Source organism: Pyxicephalus adspersus, chromosome Z, assembly GCF_032062135.1.
Source record: "Pyxicephalus adspersus chromosome Z, UCB_Pads_2.0, whole genome shotgun sequence".
In the NCBI taxonomy this organism is placed as follows: domain Eukaryota; kingdom Metazoa; phylum Chordata; class Amphibia; order Anura; family Pyxicephalidae; genus Pyxicephalus; species Pyxicephalus adspersus.
The window spans coordinates 21,853,595-21,876,675 of record NC_092871.1 but is presented as its reverse complement, the minus strand read 5'-3'; the positions used below and the strand labels follow the sequence as shown (position 1 = coordinate 21,876,675).

Below are 23,081 nucleotides of genomic sequence, written 5' to 3'. Positions count from 1 at the left end.
TCCACCAGGGAATGTTTCCTTGAATGTCAGATTCACTGCTTAATAAATAGACCCCTAAGTGAAGGGGCACAGTCATGCTACACTGTAATTTTCAAGTTTGGTCCGCGACTTGGTCTATGTTTTTAATTTCGGCCCTCTGTGTATTTGAGTTTGACACCCCCGCATTATGCAAGGCTCATCAATTAATTTGACAAAAACACTGATCAAAGTATTTCCATTTTCAATCACTTTCAATTGATCAGGCAAGGCAGGTTTATTTTTATTTTTTTGTTAACTGGGTAATTATAATCAAATCAAGACCAAATTACTGTCCATCGTTCAATATTTCAATTAAAAATAATTTGGACCAATTATTAAACAAGCAGATGGTACATAAAATACTTGTAGTCCATTGCAAATATTTGGTTTGTATTTTATTACAGAACAAAGAGAGAATCGCACAGTTTAGGCCTAGCAATACTTTTGTAAAAACGCAGCACTTATGGATGGATGGGAAGCTGCACTAGATAGATTCTACCAAAGCTCCCTGCTTGCTTCAGGAGGGAAAACATTCTCTGTACAATACTTCCTCAGCTATTTTTAAAATTGCTAAAAATGCCAGAATGTGATGGAATGAATCACCCACAGAGTTCATGTTCACCTTATCTCATGGATAGATAACAGGAAGTGACACTTGTACAGTTAATTTTGTCCCCCATGACCTTTTAAGAAAGCTTCATCTGACGGAATAACGTAGCACTTCCTGTTACCTGCATGTCCAGCCAGCTGAACCCATGGATAGTGCTTCTTGAAGGATACCACAAAGGGAGACCAATGGACCATGTTCTTCAGCTTCCTCCAGGATGTGTTCTGCAAAACAAGAATTTTATATAGACATGAAATCAATCACAAAGCTTTGCTTGTCAATAGAAAACAGTGAAGGAGTCAATACAAATACATTGTGCTGGAACGTGGAGTTCAATAAAAGAAAGAAGAAGAAATGTAGATTTGGGGTAGGGTCTGATTTATTAACGTTCCCCAAAACTGGAGAAGATAAACTATCACAGAAGAATCTGGGTGATCCAGCAAACCTTGAAAGGATTTCTTTTTGCTTGCAGATATTTACAGGTTATGAAAACATGTTTCCCGTGATAATTTATCTTCTCCAGTCTAGGAGAACTTTAATAAAATAGATTTAAAGTATTAGGAGCCTCATGAGTCTACTAGACACATAAAAAAGAACCCCAAAAGGAGAGCAAGACTTTTTTTATATATAATGAGGAATAAAAGTTCCTTACAGACAATGGCCAGATCAGGTACAGGAAATGTATCCAATCATTGGAATTTATTATTCAATGTTTTACCAGAAAGATACTAACAATGCCCTTTGTGACTTAGTAAAGGAAACGAGCATTTAAAAACCTTGTACTGGGAGGGGCTTTGTGCAAATAATAGGATATACTGTAAGGAGAAAGGTATGCAACATATTTTTTACTTTCACACAGAAGAAATGCTTACAGCCCCTTAGAGGGAGTGAAAACATTTATGAAATGGAACCATCTACTACCTATAATTCTCTATTAAAGAGGTGCAGTAGTATCCAATTTACATGCTCGGTGAATGTTCCCAGGTAAGGTAATGTTTGGTGAACAATACTATGGGCATCCAGCAAGCATTTGGTACAGCATGAAGGTCCATCCTAATGCAGAACACAAGGATAATACCAGCTGAAGGTTGTGGTGAGAATGCAGCTTTCTGTAACATCCAAACAAGCCTCCTCCACCCTTTCCAAAAGGATATAAACAAGACTACGTCCTTTTTGTGGCCGTGAAGTTATCCAATTCATTTTGTAACCTGGGGCCCTGCAATGTTTAACTAAAACTTTCTATTTTACATATCTAAAAATACATTACATTACATTTCTGGACTGGCTCCAATCGGAACAAACAATGGTGTGTTTGGCCGGTCCTCAAGTGCCCGGTGGAGGTATATACAAGCTGGGCCAGGCATCTGTGGCTTGTTGACGCTTGGAGCAAAGCAACACATCAATATTCTAACATGTCTTGAGGAATGTACATCTGCTAGGCTCACTTTACAAAAAAGCCCACACAGATGAATAATCTTCATAGGAAGGTTGGGAAAAAGGGTCCAAAAGAAACTACTTTCTTAAATGACATGGCAATTGAGCACTGTGTAAAAGAGGAACTAAACTCAAAAATGCCTTAAAAAAAAAACAAAATTCACTTACCTTCAATCCCGCTGAGCAGTCGATCGGTCCGGAGGTGTCTTCCATCGGGTCCCGCGTCGCCCCGGCATCGGTCTCCAAGCCGGCGTGCCGGGCACCACCATCTTCAGCGCTTCTTCCGGGTTCCTCTTCCTACGTCACCTGACCCAGGCGAGAGATCGGGTGACGTAGGTTGGAAAAAGAAAGTTGCCCATCTCACTGCACAGGCAAATTTTTCTCTTCTCAGGAAAAGGCTCCTTCTGCACATGCCCAAGATGCTCAGGCATGCGAAGAAGGAGCACCCAAGGGCCTCCCGTAGGTATCCCAGGAATTTTTGCGCTCCCATTTATTTTTGATCACCTAGGCGATCGAAAGTTTGGCCGCAGTGCTGCACCCTTTTCTTTTTTCTTTAAAAGGGTGTTGCATTTAAAAAACAAACAGAACTTTTACTTTACATAAAAGTGTTGTCTACCCTTTTATGTAAAGTGAAATCTCTGAGTTTAGGTACGCTTTAAGGCTTGAAGAACTGGTGTTTGCTATTCAGTGGAGCTGACTCAGAAATGGCCAACAAAATTGCTAAGGATGTGCAGTAGTTCCAAAAACCAAAGATGGACTTGGACAAATTCACCTAATTGTATGAATGACATACACGGAGCAGCTGATCTATATTTAAGGTGATTGCTGAATACCTGTCAATACCCCAGAAGGCTGTTGTCTGTGTTAACCAGATGCTTACATTTATTCTTTCACTTCTGTCCTAATGGCCAGTCAACTTTGGGACATCCACATTAGCCCAGACAACTTCTGTGGTAGTCAGTAGTAAAAGGGAACCTATACTAGAAGCATGTTCAGAAATTAATAAAGACAACCTCAACCATGTCCCCAAGATTAAAACTTTGGTACTCACTCCTACCACCTATTAATCAGCACATATCCGTTTCTGGGGGGGAAATACCAAGTCATTACATGCTGGGGAACAGGTGCTTCACACATTAAGCCCAAAAAGATAAAAACCCTCCAACCTGTTATTCTAATAGGTGCCCACGTTCAAAATGAACACTTTTCACATCCGTCACATATGTTCTGCCATTTATTATCTTTCCTAAAGGTTTCTGTATAATGAGACAATGAGGGTGGCTGTGCAGAGACAGAAGGAGGTGAGAGAAAAGACTATAGACAGGCAACGGGTCATTAACATTCTCTAGGTTCTAACAAAACATTTTTTGTTCTCTATACTTACACATCAAAGGAAGACTGGTCAGTCAGGTGTCACAGGACTGACAGCATGGCACTAATACAACAGGTGACAAAAAAATTGCAAAATAAAACTGGGACTTTTACAACTCTAAGGCACTGAATGGATCATCATGAACTTGTGTCATTCAGGGAATTTGGGGTACTACACAAAAATGCTCAGCTTGCCACCTTGAAGTTTATTTTAAGTTTTGATATAATGGAAAACAATTCAAACTCATGTCAGACTTTGTCAGTGTCCGACTGAATTTATTTATCTTCCTGTCCCAGAGACACAAGGATGTGAGAGGAAATCCCATCTCAGACAGTTGTCTTTATCGTGCAATGAAAACTCTATTTTTTGTTAGTGACAACCTAAAATTTTGGGGAATTTGCCATCATTTTTCTTGCCATTGCCAATCATATTCATGACAAATAGAGAGGTTGAATTGCATCAGTAGGGACACAGACAGCAGAAAGATCTAGGCATAGGTTTGGACACTTTATCCAAAACCTAAAGAAACATTTTAAAAAGGAAATAAAAATGAAACCTATATGTGGGGGGTCATGAGACCTGGGACTTTACATTTTATATGCTTGGCAAGCCCAGCTGCCAAGCCTTTCACGGATCAAAACCCAGCAGAACTGAACCCGGTTTATAAAAGTTTCCTCTTACTGTCTTTATAAAGAACTTTTTACCCCTCCGTCTCCCATACTGTATCTTAGAGGTCTAAATATATTGCTGTGATGTTTTCCACCAAGTTATTTGCCCCAGCCCCAACATTAAAAGACATTTTCGTATCACAGGTTGTCTGCTGCAGCAAACGTGGAAAATGCTCATAAGAAATGTCCACACAAAACAGGATCTCCAGCAGTCTATAAAGACAGACAATCTAGTATCCCCCCCACTCTTCCATCTTCCCAGTCCATTTTGGCACATCAATTCTACCTGTCCAGGAAATGTAACACCTTCTATCATAATAGAAAAAAAAAATCTAAACTGTAGTGCACAAAAGAACCATTACCTCATCGCTGGACACATCCATCAGTGTCCCCCCCACATGAGCTCTGAGCCTGGTAGGGAATCACAGGACCACAGCTCACCAGCCTTAGACGATATCACGGTGGAAAGCTCTGTACTGAACACATGATTTTCCAAGTTTTACACCGAGCCCAGGAAGGGCAAAGTCCTAACTCCACTGCCGGACTGCTTGAGAGCAAGGGGCAGATCTCCATCTATCGATGCCATGGTAGGAGGCATTCAGGCGAAAAGTATTCACATGCACCTAACATTACAACCTCACTAGACAGTTCTCAGTCTTCAGCTGTAACATTTACCTTTATTTCTTCCTTACTTAAAGCCAAACCGTTTTCAGTTCTTGGTCCCTACAGGAGGATCGTCACGGTCAGATATCTATAGTTCCTTTTCTTGCACACAGATCATGTGACTCATGCGCGCTTGTGACTTGCAGCAATGTTTATAAGTGCAGCTTTGAATGCACAGATATAAGCTGTGAGTATGGCTATGGTTTTCTAGAATTGTCATGTTTATATATTAGCATTTTGTTCTTAATTTTGAATAACATTGGGAACTTTTTTTTATTATCATCTGTGTCTCTGATGGGGGGTTGACTGAACAGATGTAACAAGCAAATAATAGAACTTCACTGCTAGAAATTAAAACCACACAGACCATTTACTGCAAGCATTGTCCATGTCTGTGGCATAACCTGGAAATAGGGGTCTAGGGGTGGCATCATTATTACTTATATATACAACCAATACCCTATGTGATAATGCTGTACATAAGAACATTGGTACATTGTGAATTATTCACCTTTGCATATAAGTCCCCTGCCTGCAGATGTCCAGGGATTTTTGCCAAGTTCATTTCCAACTTCCTTAGTTTATCCGGTGCACAAAATCCAGCAACCTGAGGACTTGATGCTTACTAAATGCTTTGGGTTTCCATGATTGTATTTTTCCTGTCAAGCTGGGTAAATTTGTCATGGAAGAAGTGCTTTTTCAACAGCAGTGTTTACACGAACATCAGCATTCTGTATAATATGCAGCTGCTGTAGCACAGCATCCAGATAAACACAGCAGACAGAGCTTTTTAAAATGTAAATTGATGGTCCATCTGTGATACAAACACATCCAGGCCAAGAAGAGATGGTGGAATAACACATGCAGCCATTCGGTACAAATCTTTCCTAAGCTGTAAACAATGGAACAGTTCAAGCACTGCTTACAACAATTGGACTATGTGTGGGGCGAGGAATAGCCGTTCCTAAGCTCAGGGCTGGTCGTGTTCTGCCAAGGAGTAGGAACATTGATTCCACAGTGCACACAAAAGGAATAAAACGAAGTAGGAAAATTCAGCCACGCTGCCAGGTGATCAGTTTTTGGACACGCAGATCTTGCCACTGCCAACGTCGTCTACAAGGCAACCCAAACATACTCCGGCAGGCAGCCACTTGTAAAATAAAGTTTGGTTCAGTATGGACATGGCTAAACCTTACACATCTAAACATTCAGCATCTGGCAACGGGAGCAAGCAAGGCCAGAATAGGAAGAATAGGTTTAATGACCACCTCTACATGAGTATTCCAACTCAAATGTTTTAAATGTCTACTGCCAATATAAAGGTGTTTGTAGACATGACATGAGTGTTAACACATTTTGTCTTGCTTGTTGGTAGCAAAAGACAGAAACCTCCGGGTACAGCACTCTGAAACCAAAAGTTATTTTCTTGGTTCATCATTACCATTTTCTTCTCAGGTTGGCACATGGATTCTCTGGTTGCTCTTCTCCACCAAAGACATTAAGCTGCATGCTTGAGCAATTATTCAAATGACTGTTCACTGGGCAGAAGTGTCACTCAGAATCCAATGCTTACCCTTAGCAGAAACCAATTTGTTGGGTGTGCAATAGAAGGAAAGTACACCAATGTTTTGGTGTAAACAAAGAAAGCTCTCTGGCTTTATACAGCATTTAGGAAAGGAGACCAAAACTTTAGCTCCAGCCCCTGTAGCAATAAGGGGTTGACCCAGTCACGCTTTGGTATTATTTCCAATTTAGTATTTTTCTACAAAAGTCTAGATCAGTGTTTCTCAACCAGGTTTCCATGGACTACTAGGGTTGTTCCAGAGGTTGCTAGGGGTTCATTGAGCAATGAGCAGTTTGTGCATCCCAGGTCAGAATAAATGACACCAGTAATATTTTTTGGCTGTTAGGGTGACATTCATCCCACTGACCATCATGCAAATATACTGTGAGCTGTGAATATAGTAATTATTTCAGAGGTTCCCTGAAGACCTGAAAGTTATTTCGAGAGTTCCCTTCCACGTTAAAAAGGCTGTTTTGGAGTCTAATAGCCAGAGCTTGCCTTTTAGAACCCAGCATATATATAACAAGCAATTGGAAAACCTCCTGGCATCACTGATAACTGAAATACCATTTCTGGTGCAAAGGCCCTGCAAAGACCGGTCACACAAACAACACAGAAAATTCCACAACATTGCACATGTTCAACAAAATGATTTTTGACACATCTGAGCAATAGTCGGATGATTCATTTGCACACCAACCGTCTCATAAAAATTGGTCCCAACATCATTCTGTTCAGCACAACTTTTCCATACATGAAAACCAAGATTCTTACCTTAAGTAGTCGAGGCAAGTTTATCAAATTCTTGAGGCCAAATCCAAAATTTTGGAGCCAATGTTGAAGCAGTGGTGCAACGCACTGCGATAAGTGAAGATCTTTCTCCCTGCTGACTCTCTCACCCATGACACAAGAAGCCTGGTGTGACATGAAGGTGTTCTGACATTATGCTACAGGTATGTGGAAACCTGAGAAGAGCAGCTTCAAAAACAAGAAATTCTATTCAGCCTAGTCAGGTGAGACTAGTTTCCCGCAAGCTAAAACACGTAACTGCGCCCAGCTGTCAGCCCCTATTTATATATTTGTGGCTTGGAAAATCCACCGCCCCAAACACTAGTAAATGTGTGGAGATGACTGGATTCCCCGCATTTCTGGTTTCTACTGTCTTTTCCCGTAAACAGAGATGACTTAAATAGAAGCACATTTTATTGTGGAACCCACAAAAGATAAACATCCAGGAAGAAGGAATGACCCAGAATTCCTGACAATTTTGCAAGAAGTCTCGATTCAGCATAACCAACAGAAGAAAAAAAAACTAATCACCAAAGCATTCTAGTTCTCAATATGCGTAGAAATTACACAATTTTCCAGGTTGTTTTAGGGAGCTAACGCGGGGTATTTATTGGTAATGTGTTGTGGACACTCAAGGTATTTTTTTTTCTTTTTTGGTGTCTGGTCAACAGGTCCTAAGTGTTCCTGGTCTAAATCTCAGGTACCTTGTCATCACAGCAAAAAAATAAAAGGGAAATATACAGGTGACCAGGCAGAGGTAATGTGCTGAAAGCAATCATCAAAAAAGCCGAACTAAAGTTACTCTTCAAATGAGACATGTCATTATTGGCAATACCAGATTCTTCTGCGCCTGCCGGGAATCAATGAACTTGCCACTTGCTTGCCACTTAAGGCGGCCAAAGATCATCTACAGGACTAGAAGAAAGATGACAGATCACTGAAAGGGAACAGAGACGGGTATCACGGGTTTAGTTCTACTGTGGGCTGCGACTAATTCTAGTATTTTTAGAGTCACAGTAATACTTGTCACATGCAGATAATTTGTGTGACTAAATGATTGTTTTCTTTTGTTGGGAATGAGAAATGCTGTACCACCAGCCATGCAGAGAAAGTTGGCTGTAGATCACAACTCCCCAGTGATACAAGTAAAAAATTGGCTTATCATTTGCTGGCGCCCATCCATGACCATCCCCCTAGTCTGATGGTGGTTTTAATAAAAGGATGAAATGGCTGCAAACTTCAGCACAAATATATTTTAAGTTTTTGGATGGTTGTAATGCATTTTAGTAACATTTGTCACATGAAGAACACATGGATTACACCCTTAGGGTTTACGGGCTGGGACAACCTAGAGACCTACATTGGGAGTTTAGTATACCTGGGCAAAGATTTTACTTTCTGTACTTCAACACTAATAAAATATCCTGCCAAGTGCGTGAATATGTTGAAGATGTTCTCAATTTACCTAGAATGAACCAATCTATTTTAATCCAACTTAATAAAAAAAAAAACACATCAGAAACAAATCCATTCTGACTAGAACCTGACCCTGCATCAAACACCCATCTGTGACTCAGTCACTTGAAAACTATCCAAACGTCGTCTCTTTGTCCTGCTCGGGTCAACACACAGTTGTCACATATTTATTGAAGCGTGACCATTGTTGGAAAGGAAAAATACACAAAAGTATAACTTTAAAAAATCCACAAGTAAACAAAGCGACAGAAATAGGCAGGTCGGTACGGTGCTTGGTGTTTGCTCTTCAAGGGGAAGTGTTTACCCAGCTATTCGTGTAAAGAGGAGCAGCTCCCTGGGAAGAGACATCCAGTCAAAGGTGACTATTTATCACCAAGGCCACTGCGTTCCATGTAACGGGCCCAGGAGGAATACAAAAGACCTGTCTCCTTTGCTTCATCTATTGCCAGCTTCCTTCAGGGCCACCAAGCTCCCACAGAACCACCCAGAGAAGCCTAAAATAACTCTACACAGTTGAGTTCTTTGAAGAATTTTTTTTTAAATGAATGCCCAAAGATCCACAGAAAAAAAGAGAAGACACAACGTGTCTTCTTCTAATTCCAGTGAGTTTATGCCAAGTACAAGGAGAATTTAGGAATAGTTATTTTCTACACAGTTCCATTAAATTCAAGGTACAGACAACATAATGCATGCCAGAATTAAAGGAAAATTGTTGTGCATTTTCCAAGGGAACACATGGAAATGTCAGTTCCACAATATCACAAGCTTGTTGTAGCTCTTTACTTTTACAACAATTTTTTTGGAAGGCGTGCAAGTTTTCTTTCTATTGAAAACATATAAAGTGCATGCCAAGGCAAAAAAAAAAAAACACAGTACATCCCTGAAATACATGGATATTTCCCCAGTGCAAAAAAAATACACCTTACACCTAAATTTCCTGGGCTGACAACACAGTGCCTTTGCTAGATTAAAAACAAAATCAATGGACAGGTGTCAGCCCAGGACCAGCCACCCTCTAAACTAAAAAATATCTCTATAACACTATGTCCTATGTAGTTTATGCTGGCCCTACATAGAACCACAGGAAAAGCTTTGCGTAAGCTCCAACTCTCTCTGCAATAAATTAGACACCGAGCTGACTTATTAAAGAAGAACTAAACCCACGGTACTCATCTGTCCCCGTTCCATCGCAGGGAGCTTCCATCTTCTTCCTCAATCTCCTCCTGGAGATGATCTTTGGCCATCTTGATTGGCCAGGCCATGATGTCAACTCCATTGAAGGCCTGCAGGAGTTAATTCATTCCTAGCACACGCAGGACAGGAGTTCAGGATTGATGGGTATCCTGGCAACCAAAGCTCAGCTTTTTTTGACAGATACCCCGACCGATCAGGCAGATAGGGGGGTCACCCAGGAAAGTCTACCTTCACCAGTCTTGGAGAGTTTTATAAATCAGGCCCACTAAGGCAGGGGTTCCCCACCCCCCCCAGTCCGCGGCCCACTAGTCTGACAGCTGGGCCACGAGAGCATGGAGACCAGCGGTGGTCTGTGGCTCTGGCTGATGCACCCGCCAGTGGGGTCAGAAGGAACTTGCTTGGGGGGGTGCACTGGCCAGAGCAGCCGACCATGACTCTTGCATGCATCGCAGACTCAGGGTTGTGGGCGCCCACTCTCTCACTCTCATTGCAGGTCTGAGCCTGTGGGCAGATTCATGACGTCACTCTGGGGCGGAAGTTTCTTCCCCTCTGAGTGACACACGGTTCCCCGCGCATGCGCAGTCCAGATTCTGTAGATTTAGTGGTCCGCAAGCTCCAAAAGCTTGGGGACCACTGCACTATAGAATTGTGGGAGAAAGAAGAAAATCATATTCTCATCAATACCTGAAATAACTTGGTCCTCCCAAGCAAAGAGAAACACAGAGTAGCAGCGGAGCAAAGGTGAGTATATGCCACCAAGCTGGGGGATGTTCACTATAACTGCACAACTGTATGACCTATATTAGGGACATTAGATGGTAAACTCCTGCACAGAACATATTGTACAAACAGACAAGTCACAGAAAAACTTTACATTTAGAAAGAAAAAAAAAAGGGAACACAAAGATTCCAAACATAATTATATACTGAGAATCTAAACATAAATCCATTAGCGATACTTTGCCCTGGCTCGTATAAATATACATCCACCTCAAAAGCCCCGATCAACTTTAATTTCATCAATTATCCAATGCCACACTGATTTAGGATCTCACACAGGCTGACTCATTAACCAGCAGGTCTGAACTTCCAGAAAACTATTTATAGCTGTTGGTTAATGGGTTTAATTGATGCTGAACATGACGCCTAAACAAACAGCCTCTCAGTCTCAGGCTTTCAGGCTATTCCTCACATAAAGAGTGCATTGTGCAGGCCAGAGGGGGAGAGTCCATTGTCTTGTATCACAGTGTATAGAACACCTTTTATTCTATATACTGGGGTTCTGTAATATCCAATTCACATACTGGCCTTACACAAGAACCCGTTATGTTCATTCATCTAACCAGTGGAAATACCATGATTCAGACTTTATATTGTGTAATAATGTATGGAAAAAAACAGGACCAAGAATCCTGGTGATTGGCATAAGGATAACACCACATGACACAATGCCACAAATATGTTATCATCACCACCATGTACAGACATCAGATGACAGTCACTGGAAATTTACTTTTGTGATTGTTTTCAGTAGCAAATGTATAAGTGCCTGACTGCCTACCCAATGTTCTGTTAATGAACATTCTACCCAATGTTCACCAGTCTCCTATTCCATATTGCCGTTTAAAAAAAAGATACCAAGGACACCTATTGATCATGTTAAGAAACAGTTAAATCATTGGAGCCGTGTCCACAAATCAGAAGGCAAGCACAGTGGCATGGAATGGGCAGCACGGTGGCGGAGAGATTAGTGTTCTGGACGTGGGAGTGCTAGGTCCCAGGTTTGAATCTCGGCCAAGACACTATCTGCAGGGAGTTTGCAGGTTCTCCCTGTGTCTGCGTGGGTTTCCTTCCACACTCCAAAAACATACAGTTAGGTTAATTGGCTTCCCCCAAAATTGACCTTAGACTGTGGTAATGACATATGACTATGGTAGGGACATTAGATTGGGAGCTCCTTTGAGGAACAGATAGTGACATGACTATGGACTTAGTCCAGTGCTGCTTAATATGTCGGCGCTATATAAATACTGTGTAATAATAATATTAATATTAATTAAAAGGCAATAGGCTAGTTACTATATTTCCTGTGGACTCCTGGCTAGGGATATTTTTCCTATTACTTTTTCTGCATTCTGCCTCCGCGTGGTGGCAGCCTTCTTGGTAGAAGCAGAGCTTTTCTTCTTAATTTGAGAGCTGTTCTAGATGTTTCTTATACAACAGTAAAAATTCACTTTTTGATGTCAGAATCATTTTAGGTCTTTGTAGAACTAATCTATCTAGAATGCAGCAATGTTCAGATTTGACCAATCCGTTAGTGTTTGGATGTGGTTAAGTACCAATCATATTATTAAGGTCTTATACACTTGGCTTTCAATTTATAGAAAAGAAGTACAATAAGCTTTTACCAAGCATTTGCAGGGTTACAGACCGCTTTTAAAAGCACCTGTTTAGTTCCAGTTTGGGTATGTGAAATACAGCTGCTAATGGAAGCGCTGGTTGTCACTACTTAACACTTGTTGAAAGCTTGCTTGCACTTTGTTTAAAAGGGACAATCAGTCAATCAGTACTTCCATTAACATGAGTCGGACATCTCCAAACAGAACCTGAAGGTTAATTGAAAGACTTCTCAATAATTTGCTGAAAGCTGAATTGTTTGCTAAAGCTGTACACACCAGGGGCCCACATAAAGGCAACCCAGGTCCCAGGAGTTGTCCAGACCTAACTTAACCCAACATGACAAAGCCTTGGGGACAGAATGTCATTCTAATTTTGCAGATTGCCATGTGTGGTGCTGGCTTGTGGCTGCTTCATCAAGGCTTTTGATGATTTGTTTTTTTTTTAGATCATCTTCATCATATGCACACAGACCATTGCACAACTACATTGAAAATGCTGCAATAGTTCATGTGAAAAAACACAGGGCTCCAATCTGCTATGCCCGGGTACATGCAGGCACTGGCACTCAATGCAGATCAGTTACTGGGTGAGGCAGGGGAAATGAATGGAACATGTTCTTACCTGAAGGCGCTGATCCATACTACATGGTATAATGTCAGGACTTATCTACCTGCTTGCATCGTTTGGCAAATGTTGACAAACAGACGGCCGTGTTTGCAGACTGATAGAAGTAATAGAGAAATCTGAGGGCTAGGTTTCAATGATTGTTCGGATACAAATCCAATATTTACAGGGTATGTAGATAAGAAGGGACATGCACCAAATAGGGGTGTAAAATTGATGCATAAATGGAGGAGGGCAGGAGACACAATAGATGCACAGGGAACAATGTTCTACATAATCCAAAACAGGTATAGCTGACAGGGAAGGCTGGTGGTTAATTACAAGTTCCAATCTGCAGAATATTTCATGTTACATCCGGAAATAAAAAAAAAAAAAAAAAAAAAAAAAAAAAAAAAAAAAAAAAAAAAACAGAAAAAAAGAAGAACAAACACTTTACACCACACAGAAGATACAATAAACAATGACTGCAGGCACGGGTTAAATTTGGTCTCCTCCCATTACATTATTACAGATGTGCTCTGACTGATTCTTTCCACTGTGGCCAGGTTGTGGTTAGAGGTTTGTAAGATGCTCACAGAAGTGTTTCTATCTTTAAAGTTGATCATAAAGCAACCATGCCGATCTCCAATATCTCAAATTGTGACCCTGGCATAGCATAAGTGTTTGTAGATCGTCCCCTTCAATACATAACATTTATGTATCTACGAGACACTGTGACATCCTCAGCGACACCAATAGCTCCCTTGGGTCTTGTGGTTGAAGCACGGCGGCAGAAAGCCCGTACCGTACACAATAGAGAAACATGCTTGAACGAGCCCACCGCAATATCCTACTGAGCATATGTGAGCTCCCAAAAATGAGTGAAAAGGACATTTCATCACCAAGTTAGAACAAGTATAGAACAAGACGACCAAGTGCTTCTAGAAAAACACAGTGACGTAAAAGTGATTAACGTCAGCCCCATATAGAAGAGATGTAAACACAGCTCCATGTTTATGGGTGTTATTTAGGTACAAGTGCAAGAGGGTGAAAACATTAAAACAAAGAATCACACCAATATAAAACAGATTTGTTAAAGTAGTCCCTATATAAAAATTACAAGCTAGTAGAATATAAAAATAGTTACAACAGAAGACAAAGTAAATATCATGGAAAGACAAATGCTATCACACACAGCTACCTTCCTAGTCCAGTAAACCAATATCCTTGGTGTCACCAGCTGCCAAAAGGTGAGAACTAAAAAGAAGCAACACACATAAAAGTTATGTCAATATTAAAGCATATCTATAGCTCACCTTTTTTTAAGTTTTTAATAGGAAGGAGTGGAATCTGCAGCAGATTCTACGGTTACCTTTAATCCCCTTTACAGAGATTTTCCCCTCACTTTCTGGGAATGTTTTATCAGGCAGTATAGACAGGAAAGCTACAGCAAGGAAAAAGACAATAGAAGTATTCCCGTTCTCCCTTTTCATCGGATAAAAAGGTTGTCACCAGGAAAGGGAGCAAAGGGAAATCTCAGGTAGCATTAAGACCTGAAAGAGATTCTAATCCTTTTAATCCTCCTACCACTCAAAAAAAAATCCAAGTACGTATACTACCCTACTTATTTACAGACATTAATATTACATTCTAGGATAATATTAGTCCCAGAATCGAGATGTAATTAATATCTTAGCCGGTCTAGCATGCATTTATATAGACAGACTGTTTAGATCTTAGATCACGCTCGTCTATTCAGATGGAACCTGAGATTTACAGAACATGGTGCATCACTACTTAGTAAATTTCATGGTGATTCCCATTGTTCAGGTGATTTGCCCTAGGAAAAGCAATATATTTCATTACCCAATAATCCTGGAAAAATCCCAGCCTATCTATAATCAACCATTATCTTGGAGCTTCCAGCAGTGTGATCCCCATGCTATTGGCTTCCGTTTACCTTGAAGGCTAGGTTATATATATCCACACAAAATACTTAAGTCTCGGTGGGGACCTACACCTCTTTCCTAATGGCTGTGGTAAGATATTTGTCTTCACACTTGTATGTTTGAATGGGGGACCCCTCAACAATTAAACCCATACATGTTCTCTTCATACAGACGAAAGCACTAAGTACCATAGGCAGTACCATGCATTGTTACTAATAGTGCTGTCATATTCTAGTCTAAATTTTTGGACTAAGATATATTACAGACAGAAAACATGCTATTTGCCATCAAACAATGGCCTACTGATTAATTTATCCAATACTCAGCGCTGTTGTAACATGACCACACAGTTTACTCAGATGTGCGGTATAGCTAAATATTTTCCTGCTGGTTTCATTCCAATATTACATTCTAAAGGGGAATCTATCAACATACCGGTCACCTACTTAATAATGTCTTAACATATTATAAGCTGTTCATTTGTACAACTGGCTGGCTAGCTAGGATTTGCCTAGAGATACTGCATACCTGAAGCTCTTTGTGGTGACACTTATTTAGAAGTATCAAGTTAAAGAAGAACTCCATTAAAACGCATCCAGACGAAGCAAAGTACAAGTATAAAATATATATATATATATATATATATATAGAAATGTATTTAGCTCTGCCACATAATACAGCCCTGTCCTGTCTGTCAGCACATGATATTTGATTTTTTTTAGTTAAGCAACACATACAAGGTTTGCCTCTTCCCAGCATGAGACTGAACAGTAAAAGTAGAACCAGAAGACTGACAAACTTCTCTATTAGCACCAAAACTAAACTCCTCGCCCTGCCTTCTCTGTAGTCTGCCTCTCCCCTGTCCACACAATTCGTGTGCATTGACATAAAAACTCAAATCTTCTTGTTTAATATTTTTCAGGTTTTTAGTTGCATTTCGATTTTTTTGCACATCAAAACAATCTGTTATAGAAGCTCATTACATACCTAAAGTTTGGCAAGTCACAACACAGGTGGGTAGTTGTGATCAGGACCCTCATGAAACAGAAAGGGGTTTGGCACAGACATAGGTGGCCCTCTGAGCCTCTTTTCCTCTTCCACCTATCCTAACCAATTAGGTGGACCTACATGAAGGACCCACTACAGTTCCTATTGTAACGAGAAGGAAGGTGGAGTAGGTTGGGTGTAAACAAAAATTCTGTGAGCCTTGTGTTTCCTGTGAAGTGTTTATCCCACTTATGCTCCGTTCTAAAAGATAAATGGTAAAATAATCTTTATATCAATGACCAGCTGTACAGGTACAACATGACAATGGGAGGATATTTGTCTGCTCTCAAATCAGAAATCTACAAAAACAACAAAGAAAAGACTGACAGACCAGTCATGTTGATGTCTATGGAGGCTGAAGATTTCTACTTTTATCCCTGGCCTTTGCTGCACTAGGTGTCAGGTTCGAATCTCAGCCAGGATTCTAACTGCATGGAGTTTGCAGGTTCTCCCTATGTTTGTGAACGTTTCCTCCAGGTACTCCGGTTTCCTCCCAAATTCCAAAAACATGCAGTTAGGTTAATTGGCTTCCCCCCAAAATTGACCTTAAACTGTATTAAAGACATATGACAGAGGTAGGTAGATTGTGATTGTGTGTGTGTGTCGGCGCTATATAAATACTGTGTAATAATAATAATAATCCCCTGCAGGTAAACCAGACATCTCTGGTGCAAGCTTATGTCAGAGGAAAAGCATTGCTCTGCAAAATTATCTACCGCACCCAGAGATCAGTGAGCCACCTGGCAGGATTGGAAGGTGGTCATAAACATGACAATTTCATCTTATCCAGCCAACAATTCTCATGTCTGTGAACACTGAATTAGATAGGAGATTTAAATTTCACACTATGATGTGATTTATCTGTTTCTGGGTAATCGTCTTATTTCCAACACCCTGACACTAATATTTTCCAGTTGAGGTCATCACCCACAGAAGATTGAATCAGGACAAGATTAAAACTGTTGTACTTAAATCCCAAATTATGTTTTTGTTATGAACGAATATCTTCACAATTGGAGAGAATGAAGGAAAGGATAAAAAGAAATATGCTCACCATACAATCAGATACAGCCTCCCAACATATGGCTGAAGGATGGAAAGTTTACTTACAAATGGCAAAGCTCAAGCAATGCGCATGGAAAATAAAAATAAGAAATCAAGACAACCACTACCCAGATGTCACAGAGTACAATTTAGAAAGGAGAGGTCACACCTGACTGATTGACCAACATAAGCGGCAACACTTTTCATTCTGTTTCACCATCTGAGATGCCAGGGTGCCCATTAGCAGCAATGAAGCCAAGCTAAGAGTTGTCCCAACCTGTACAGGGTAAAATGTACAATCAAACACAGACTATATATAAAAACACAGCAAGACCTGACCTGTCTTTGTAACTAACAAATGAAGCATGCAGGTAGGTCTGTAGAGGCTGGACAGCCAGGACATACCGCTCTTAAACCTCTCAGACCGGCCTTAGCTACAGCATGCTCTCCGAAAACACAACTATCGGTGGCCGAGGGGAGGGGTTGGTGCTGACGTTCTAAAGTTGCTCAGTAACTGCAACCCCCAGGAGAATTTTTCCATGACAGAGGAGAAAAATGGCGTGTTTGTGTGATCGGTTAACCCCTGACCTCCTGCAGGCCTACTCTACCAGGTAATTGACCCATGGCCCTACAGGAAGGGAGCAAAGTTCACTATAATGGGAGAGTTTAAAAGTTCTGAGTAGGTGCAGGTTCACATCTGACAGAACCTAGGTAATGAGGAAAAGGTAGCGACCATGGATCAGCTACCCCTGAATGCTGCGGATGAGTGGCCTGAATAGCCCCCTTCTTGTAATTTGCTTTTAAAAAGACTTTGAGGACATGTAATATTTTGGAGACCTTAAATAAATGGCAAACTATAGCACAAGGGCCACACTGAAGCCTGTGTGCATTTATTATACACTTAAGCTGGGTTCACACGTGCAATAATTATCGTTGGAAAGGATCTTTCATGGACTGCACGATGCATGAACGAGTGCTGTACATACATCACCCTTCTTCTCTATGGAGAGGGGAGGGGGAGAACGAGGGAGCGGCACCCTGCTGCGCGCTCTCCCTCTTCACTTCCATTACGATTGTTCGTCGTCTGTTGTCTGGACGATGTTCTAGGTAATGTTTTTTTTTTTTAGGCAGTTGATACCAATTAACAGCTCAACAGTGGCTCATTTTAGAGCAGTGTTTAACAGGGGGGAACCCTTGAAAAAACTTTCAGGTCCTCAGGGAACCCTATGATTACTATACCCACAGTACTTTAGCTTGATGGTCTGTAGGAAGAATGCCTTATATTGCTGGCAAGTAGGAAGAATGTCGCCCCTACAGATAACCAAAAAGTTTATTGGCATCGGTGGTAACTGACTTGAGAGGAAGCAAACTAGATTGGAAAAGGCAGGCATAGAGCCATTAGCTAGAAGCTGCAAAATTAAATCCTCTCAGTGAGACAGATAATAGGTGTAAGGCTTAGCGTAATAAAACAGCTTAACATCTGCATCTGGCCTCAGACAGGCGACTCTAGTTCACATGCCAAAGAGACTTCTCAAGGCCGGGCTTATTAATACAGGAGCAAAATAATGCAGACAGGAAAGGGGCGACTGTCCATGGCAAGCAGATCTCTCGTTTTATCTCCTGATGAAGACAGAAAGTTAATGACCCAAATCAAAACTAAAGCCATCACTTAACCTGTATCCAGTTCCTCTTTAGAGTGTGCAAAAGGTTCTTGAACAATGGAAGAGCAAAACGCAAGAGACGCAGATGGCTCAGAGACACCAAGCTAGGCAGAAGCTGTGCTTCACCTTTACAGAAGAGGCCACATGATTAATGCCAAGGCGCTAGTCAGGATCAGAGAAGTGCACAATTCAGCCAATTTTTATATGTCTGATATTACCAACCCAGCAAAGAGTTAACATGCAGCAGCATTGAGGTCTCATGCTAGACCTGGTGAACCAGCTGGAGTTCCTCCCCTGGAAGGTGGAGAGATCACACCCTACTGTTTGTTCAGCAAGACAGGAATTTCTGACATAGAATGAAAGAATTTCGGCCAAGTTCACTGAACGGGTGCAGAGAGGAGAGGCAAAGAATCCCTATCTATAGATTAACACCATACGATTCCCGGTGTTACTCTATGACTACGCCCAGGGCCCATGTACAACACCTACTGCTCAATATACCTTCCACCTCCAAGTACCCCAAGGTTATTTGTATGGATGTATATTCTCTATATTTTGGGTTCCTAACGATTAGTTAGGGTTTACCGGACTTTAGCACCCCTGCACAGTAGCAGACAGGCTGTGGACATTAGGTGATCTAATCTGCATTCCATGAATTGCTGCAAGTAACAAAAGCTGGCCAAGTGCCAATTTTAGGCTACATACATACGTCCAAAAATTGTTGTTAGAAAGGATCTTTCCACAATTCTTTCCAATGACAAACATCTGCACGATGAATGAACAAGCGCTGTACATCTAGTGCCATTCTGTCTATGGAGAGGGGAGAGAATGACAGCGGCACGCTGCTGCTCTCTCCCCTTCACTTGATTTATGATTGCTCATCCTCTGTGTATCCACCAAGTAAGTAAAAACAAACTACTGCCCTAGTAGGAATCATATCCATGATCTCAGTACCGCAAGGCAGCAATGCTAACCACAAACCACTATTCCGCCCAATACTTCTCTATACACTCCTTTATACAACATTTCCTTGTACTTTAAATAGCACCTAATTATGATCTCACCATGAGTCCTCGCTTGACTCCCTGGATCACCAGTCCACCTTCCCCAGATCTCTACATCAACTCTATCATTTATATGGCTATCTAAGGAAAGGGTATGATTGCAGTCAATAGGATAATATGTGACTGTCATGCCACCTGAAATTATTCTGTAATAATAACCAACTACTCAGTGTTCTCCCCAGCCCCTTTTAGCCGGGTGCACCACCCGGCACTTTTCAGTAACCACCTGGCTGTTTTAGGTTGGTTACTGATGAGTTGGGTCACAATACAGGACTGTCACCCACCTACAATTTCTTCCCACCCAGCTTAAAAGACATTCTGAGTTTGAACACTGCAACTAATAAAATGTAGTGACTATAGTAGACGAAGCAAGCAGATTGACATGCCAAAATTGTGTACGAGGGGCGATTGAGAATATTGGGCGCACTAAGCTCTATTCAAACAATGACAGTAATTCAATATTGGAATAGAATTTTTACAGTGCTCCGTCTGTGGACTGGTACAGCACTGCCAAGGTAATGTGGAAATTGCTGTGTTAAGTTGTATAATTTTCTTAGCTAGATCTTGGTAAAGTAGGCCTGAACCAGGAAATCAGCATGTAAACAAGAAGAATCCCTACTTTTTTATGCTGTCAGCTGGTAAACTAGCTTACTCAAGAATAAGTAAGCAAAGGCAGTCCATGTATTACTCTCATAAAAGGTTGCCAGTAATAGTTCCAATAAATTCTGTAACAGATTCAAGTTAAAAGTTATCTCATGACCATGTGTCCTATCACATCCACCAAGAACGCCTGCTCATCTGATTTCAAAAGAACCTAGCCAGTTGCTATTTTTCATTGGGAGGAGGCTGTAGTCAGGTTGCCTAAGTAATACATAAAAGGCCATCATTTTTAACCTATACATTAAAAAAAACAACATAAATAAAAAAACAACCTGGTAATCACAAGCAAGATCAGAACAGCAATTGTTACAAATGGATCTCCAATGATCATTAACTGATTACTAACCATGAAATGCGATATTTTCCTCTGTCCATTAAGGTATCAGAGAGGCAAAGCCGCCCCTTAACCCCCATGTACAGAAAAGGGAATTGCGATGTATGCGGCTTTCATTGGCGAGTTGCAGAAGGTACCAATGTCTGATTACTTGAACTTGTCTGAGAGCAGGAAATTATGCAGCATGATATACAATCCTGACAGTCTGAAGTAAACATGATCACAATACACATATGATCGCGAGGCATGCTTGTTTTTGTGCTTTGTATAAGCAGCCTACTCTAGGGCTATCTGGGAGGCATATAAAAGGGCGACAATGGCCCAAACAAAACATTTCATTCTGTATAAGTAGATGGCATCAGCTGAATCAATATTTGCTTGTTTTTTTTTTCCAAGGAAGAGACTCATTTGGCTAGTTTAATACTGTGTGTACACATTAAAGAAGACAAAACAAATATTCACAAGTAAAAGCATACACTCGGCACTGTGTACAATAGTCACACAATGACTTGTCAGCATTCTTCACAGAGATTAAACGGCACATGACAGGACGCAGACACTGCAGAGTGCTTATTATGTCCAGCTCAGCAATCCACATAATACTGACCAACCAGTTTTACATAAAGAGGACACCGTGACCGGCGCTGCTAATTACAACATACAACACTCTGTAGTCAAATAATATATGCTAAAGGGGAAAAAAGGGAGCAAAGAAGATCTGACATCATCTAGAAATAATAATTACACCTGACCAGTACCATGAAGAATTGTTCTTCTTTTTTGTCTTGGATTCTTCCAAACAATTGTGAATCAATCAGACACTGAACCTGACAGGTTGCCCGACTAGATTTGGTGAGCTCACAAGTACGGTGCACAGTGATAATGACACTGCTACTTGTATATGGCAATATCTGTGTACACAATGTACATTTATATCACCTGTGATTGTTGAAGAATACATGCTAATAATGTGGGTTGGACTGGAACCCACATTAAGGAAATTCACTACGTCTACAGATTTTATACAAGCCTACAGAACAAACTCAATGGGATTGATCCTTCCAGATCTATGTAGCCACAAACTCACCACATGACAATTAAATCTTAGCATGCAATGAACACAAGTTTTGATCACAAAAACTGCATCAACTGTCCTCATTTATGTTGACAGAAAGACAAATGGCAACAAAAATACCTCGGCCTACTTTTGTTGAGGTCTGTGTTCCTGAAAGTATAAATGGGGACAGACTATGTAGCCATCATTCACTGAATATCAGGTTTATTTCCTTAAGTCATATATAGCACTGAATAACTCACAAAGAATGAAGACTTTTTACATCAGTGCTTACAATGTGAAATATCCTAAAGTAGGATGTATGAGAAGAAGACATTGATTATTTTCTACCCAAAGTAACATATGTAAATAATAAATGTGTTCCTATTTATGACTTGTGTTAAACTTCTTGTTTTTTTTCCTTTTTCATATTATGCAGTTTGCCTCTCTATGTTTATATTTATTGTTCGTTTTCTCTGTGTCTTTTGTTTAAAAAAAATCAATAAAAATTACAATTTCCTTAAAAAAAAAGAAAACATTGTAGAGTAGTGAACATACCACCCCAGTGTTCTCCCCAGCCCATTTTAGCCCGGCACTTTTCATTAACCACGTAGCTATTTTTGGGTGGTTACTGATGGGTTTGGTAACATTTTAGGGGCTTCCCCCGCCCTACAATTTGTTCCCACCCAGCTCTGGGTTGAGCATGGGCACCTGGGGAAGACGTTTTAGAAGTCAGCACACATTAGTTGGTACAGTGAACTCTTAATAAATTTGGAGGAGTTTCTATACTTCGCCCAAACTCTGACTGGTTTCTACCAGCAACAAGACAATAATTATTCTTCCAGTTTTCATACAAAAAAACCCAATATAGCAATTCCTAAAATAGGTTTGGAGCCATGAGATCATTGTAGAATCAGCTTTCTGGGCCTTGGCTGCTTTTCTAGGGTGTACAATTAATAGTAAGACATTGCACAGAGGCACTCCCTCCACTTTTGGGAAATAACCCACTCAACACTATCTAAAAAAAGCATATTCAAAATGCTGGCAAACAAAAGCTGCTTGAAAACACACACAGTAACCAAATGACAAGAAAAAAGAAAACTCCGGAGCCATAAAGAACACAGAACAAGTTGGCAGGAAGCAGGAGAAAGTGACAAAGGTAACTTGACAACTAGAGATGATGCAAATTTGGGGTTTGCTGGTAAATGCAAAACTTTCCCAGTCATCTGGAAACTATGTAGAAAGCAAAACTTTTTACATTTGAAAGGGACCATTACACAACTCACTGAGCTATGTTGGTGCCTAATGCCTAATTTTTTACCTGGCAGCTTTCACAGAACACCCCTTCAGTCAGTGTTTTTATACAAAAATCTCTAAAGCTTTAAATCGCCACTATGAAAAATCCACAATCGGGTATTTACCGTATTTTCCGGTGTATAAGGCGACTGGGCGTATAAGACGACCCCCCACTCTAACCAAT

General features: G+C 40.7%; 1 protein-coding gene across 2 annotated transcripts in view; it reads right to left on the bottom strand.

Annotated features, from left to right (window-relative positions):
- Positions 1-23,081, bottom strand: part of LOC140344579 (uncharacterized) — a 63,102-nt gene that overhangs the window by 5,938 nt on the left and 34,083 nt on the right. For both annotated transcript variants that reach the window (XM_072431829.1, XM_072431830.1), the window contains one exon: positions 750-849. In XM_072431829.1, coding sequence (XP_072287930.1) covers positions 750-849 — 100 coding nt within the window. The remainder of the gene's footprint in view (positions 1-749; positions 850-23,081) is intronic.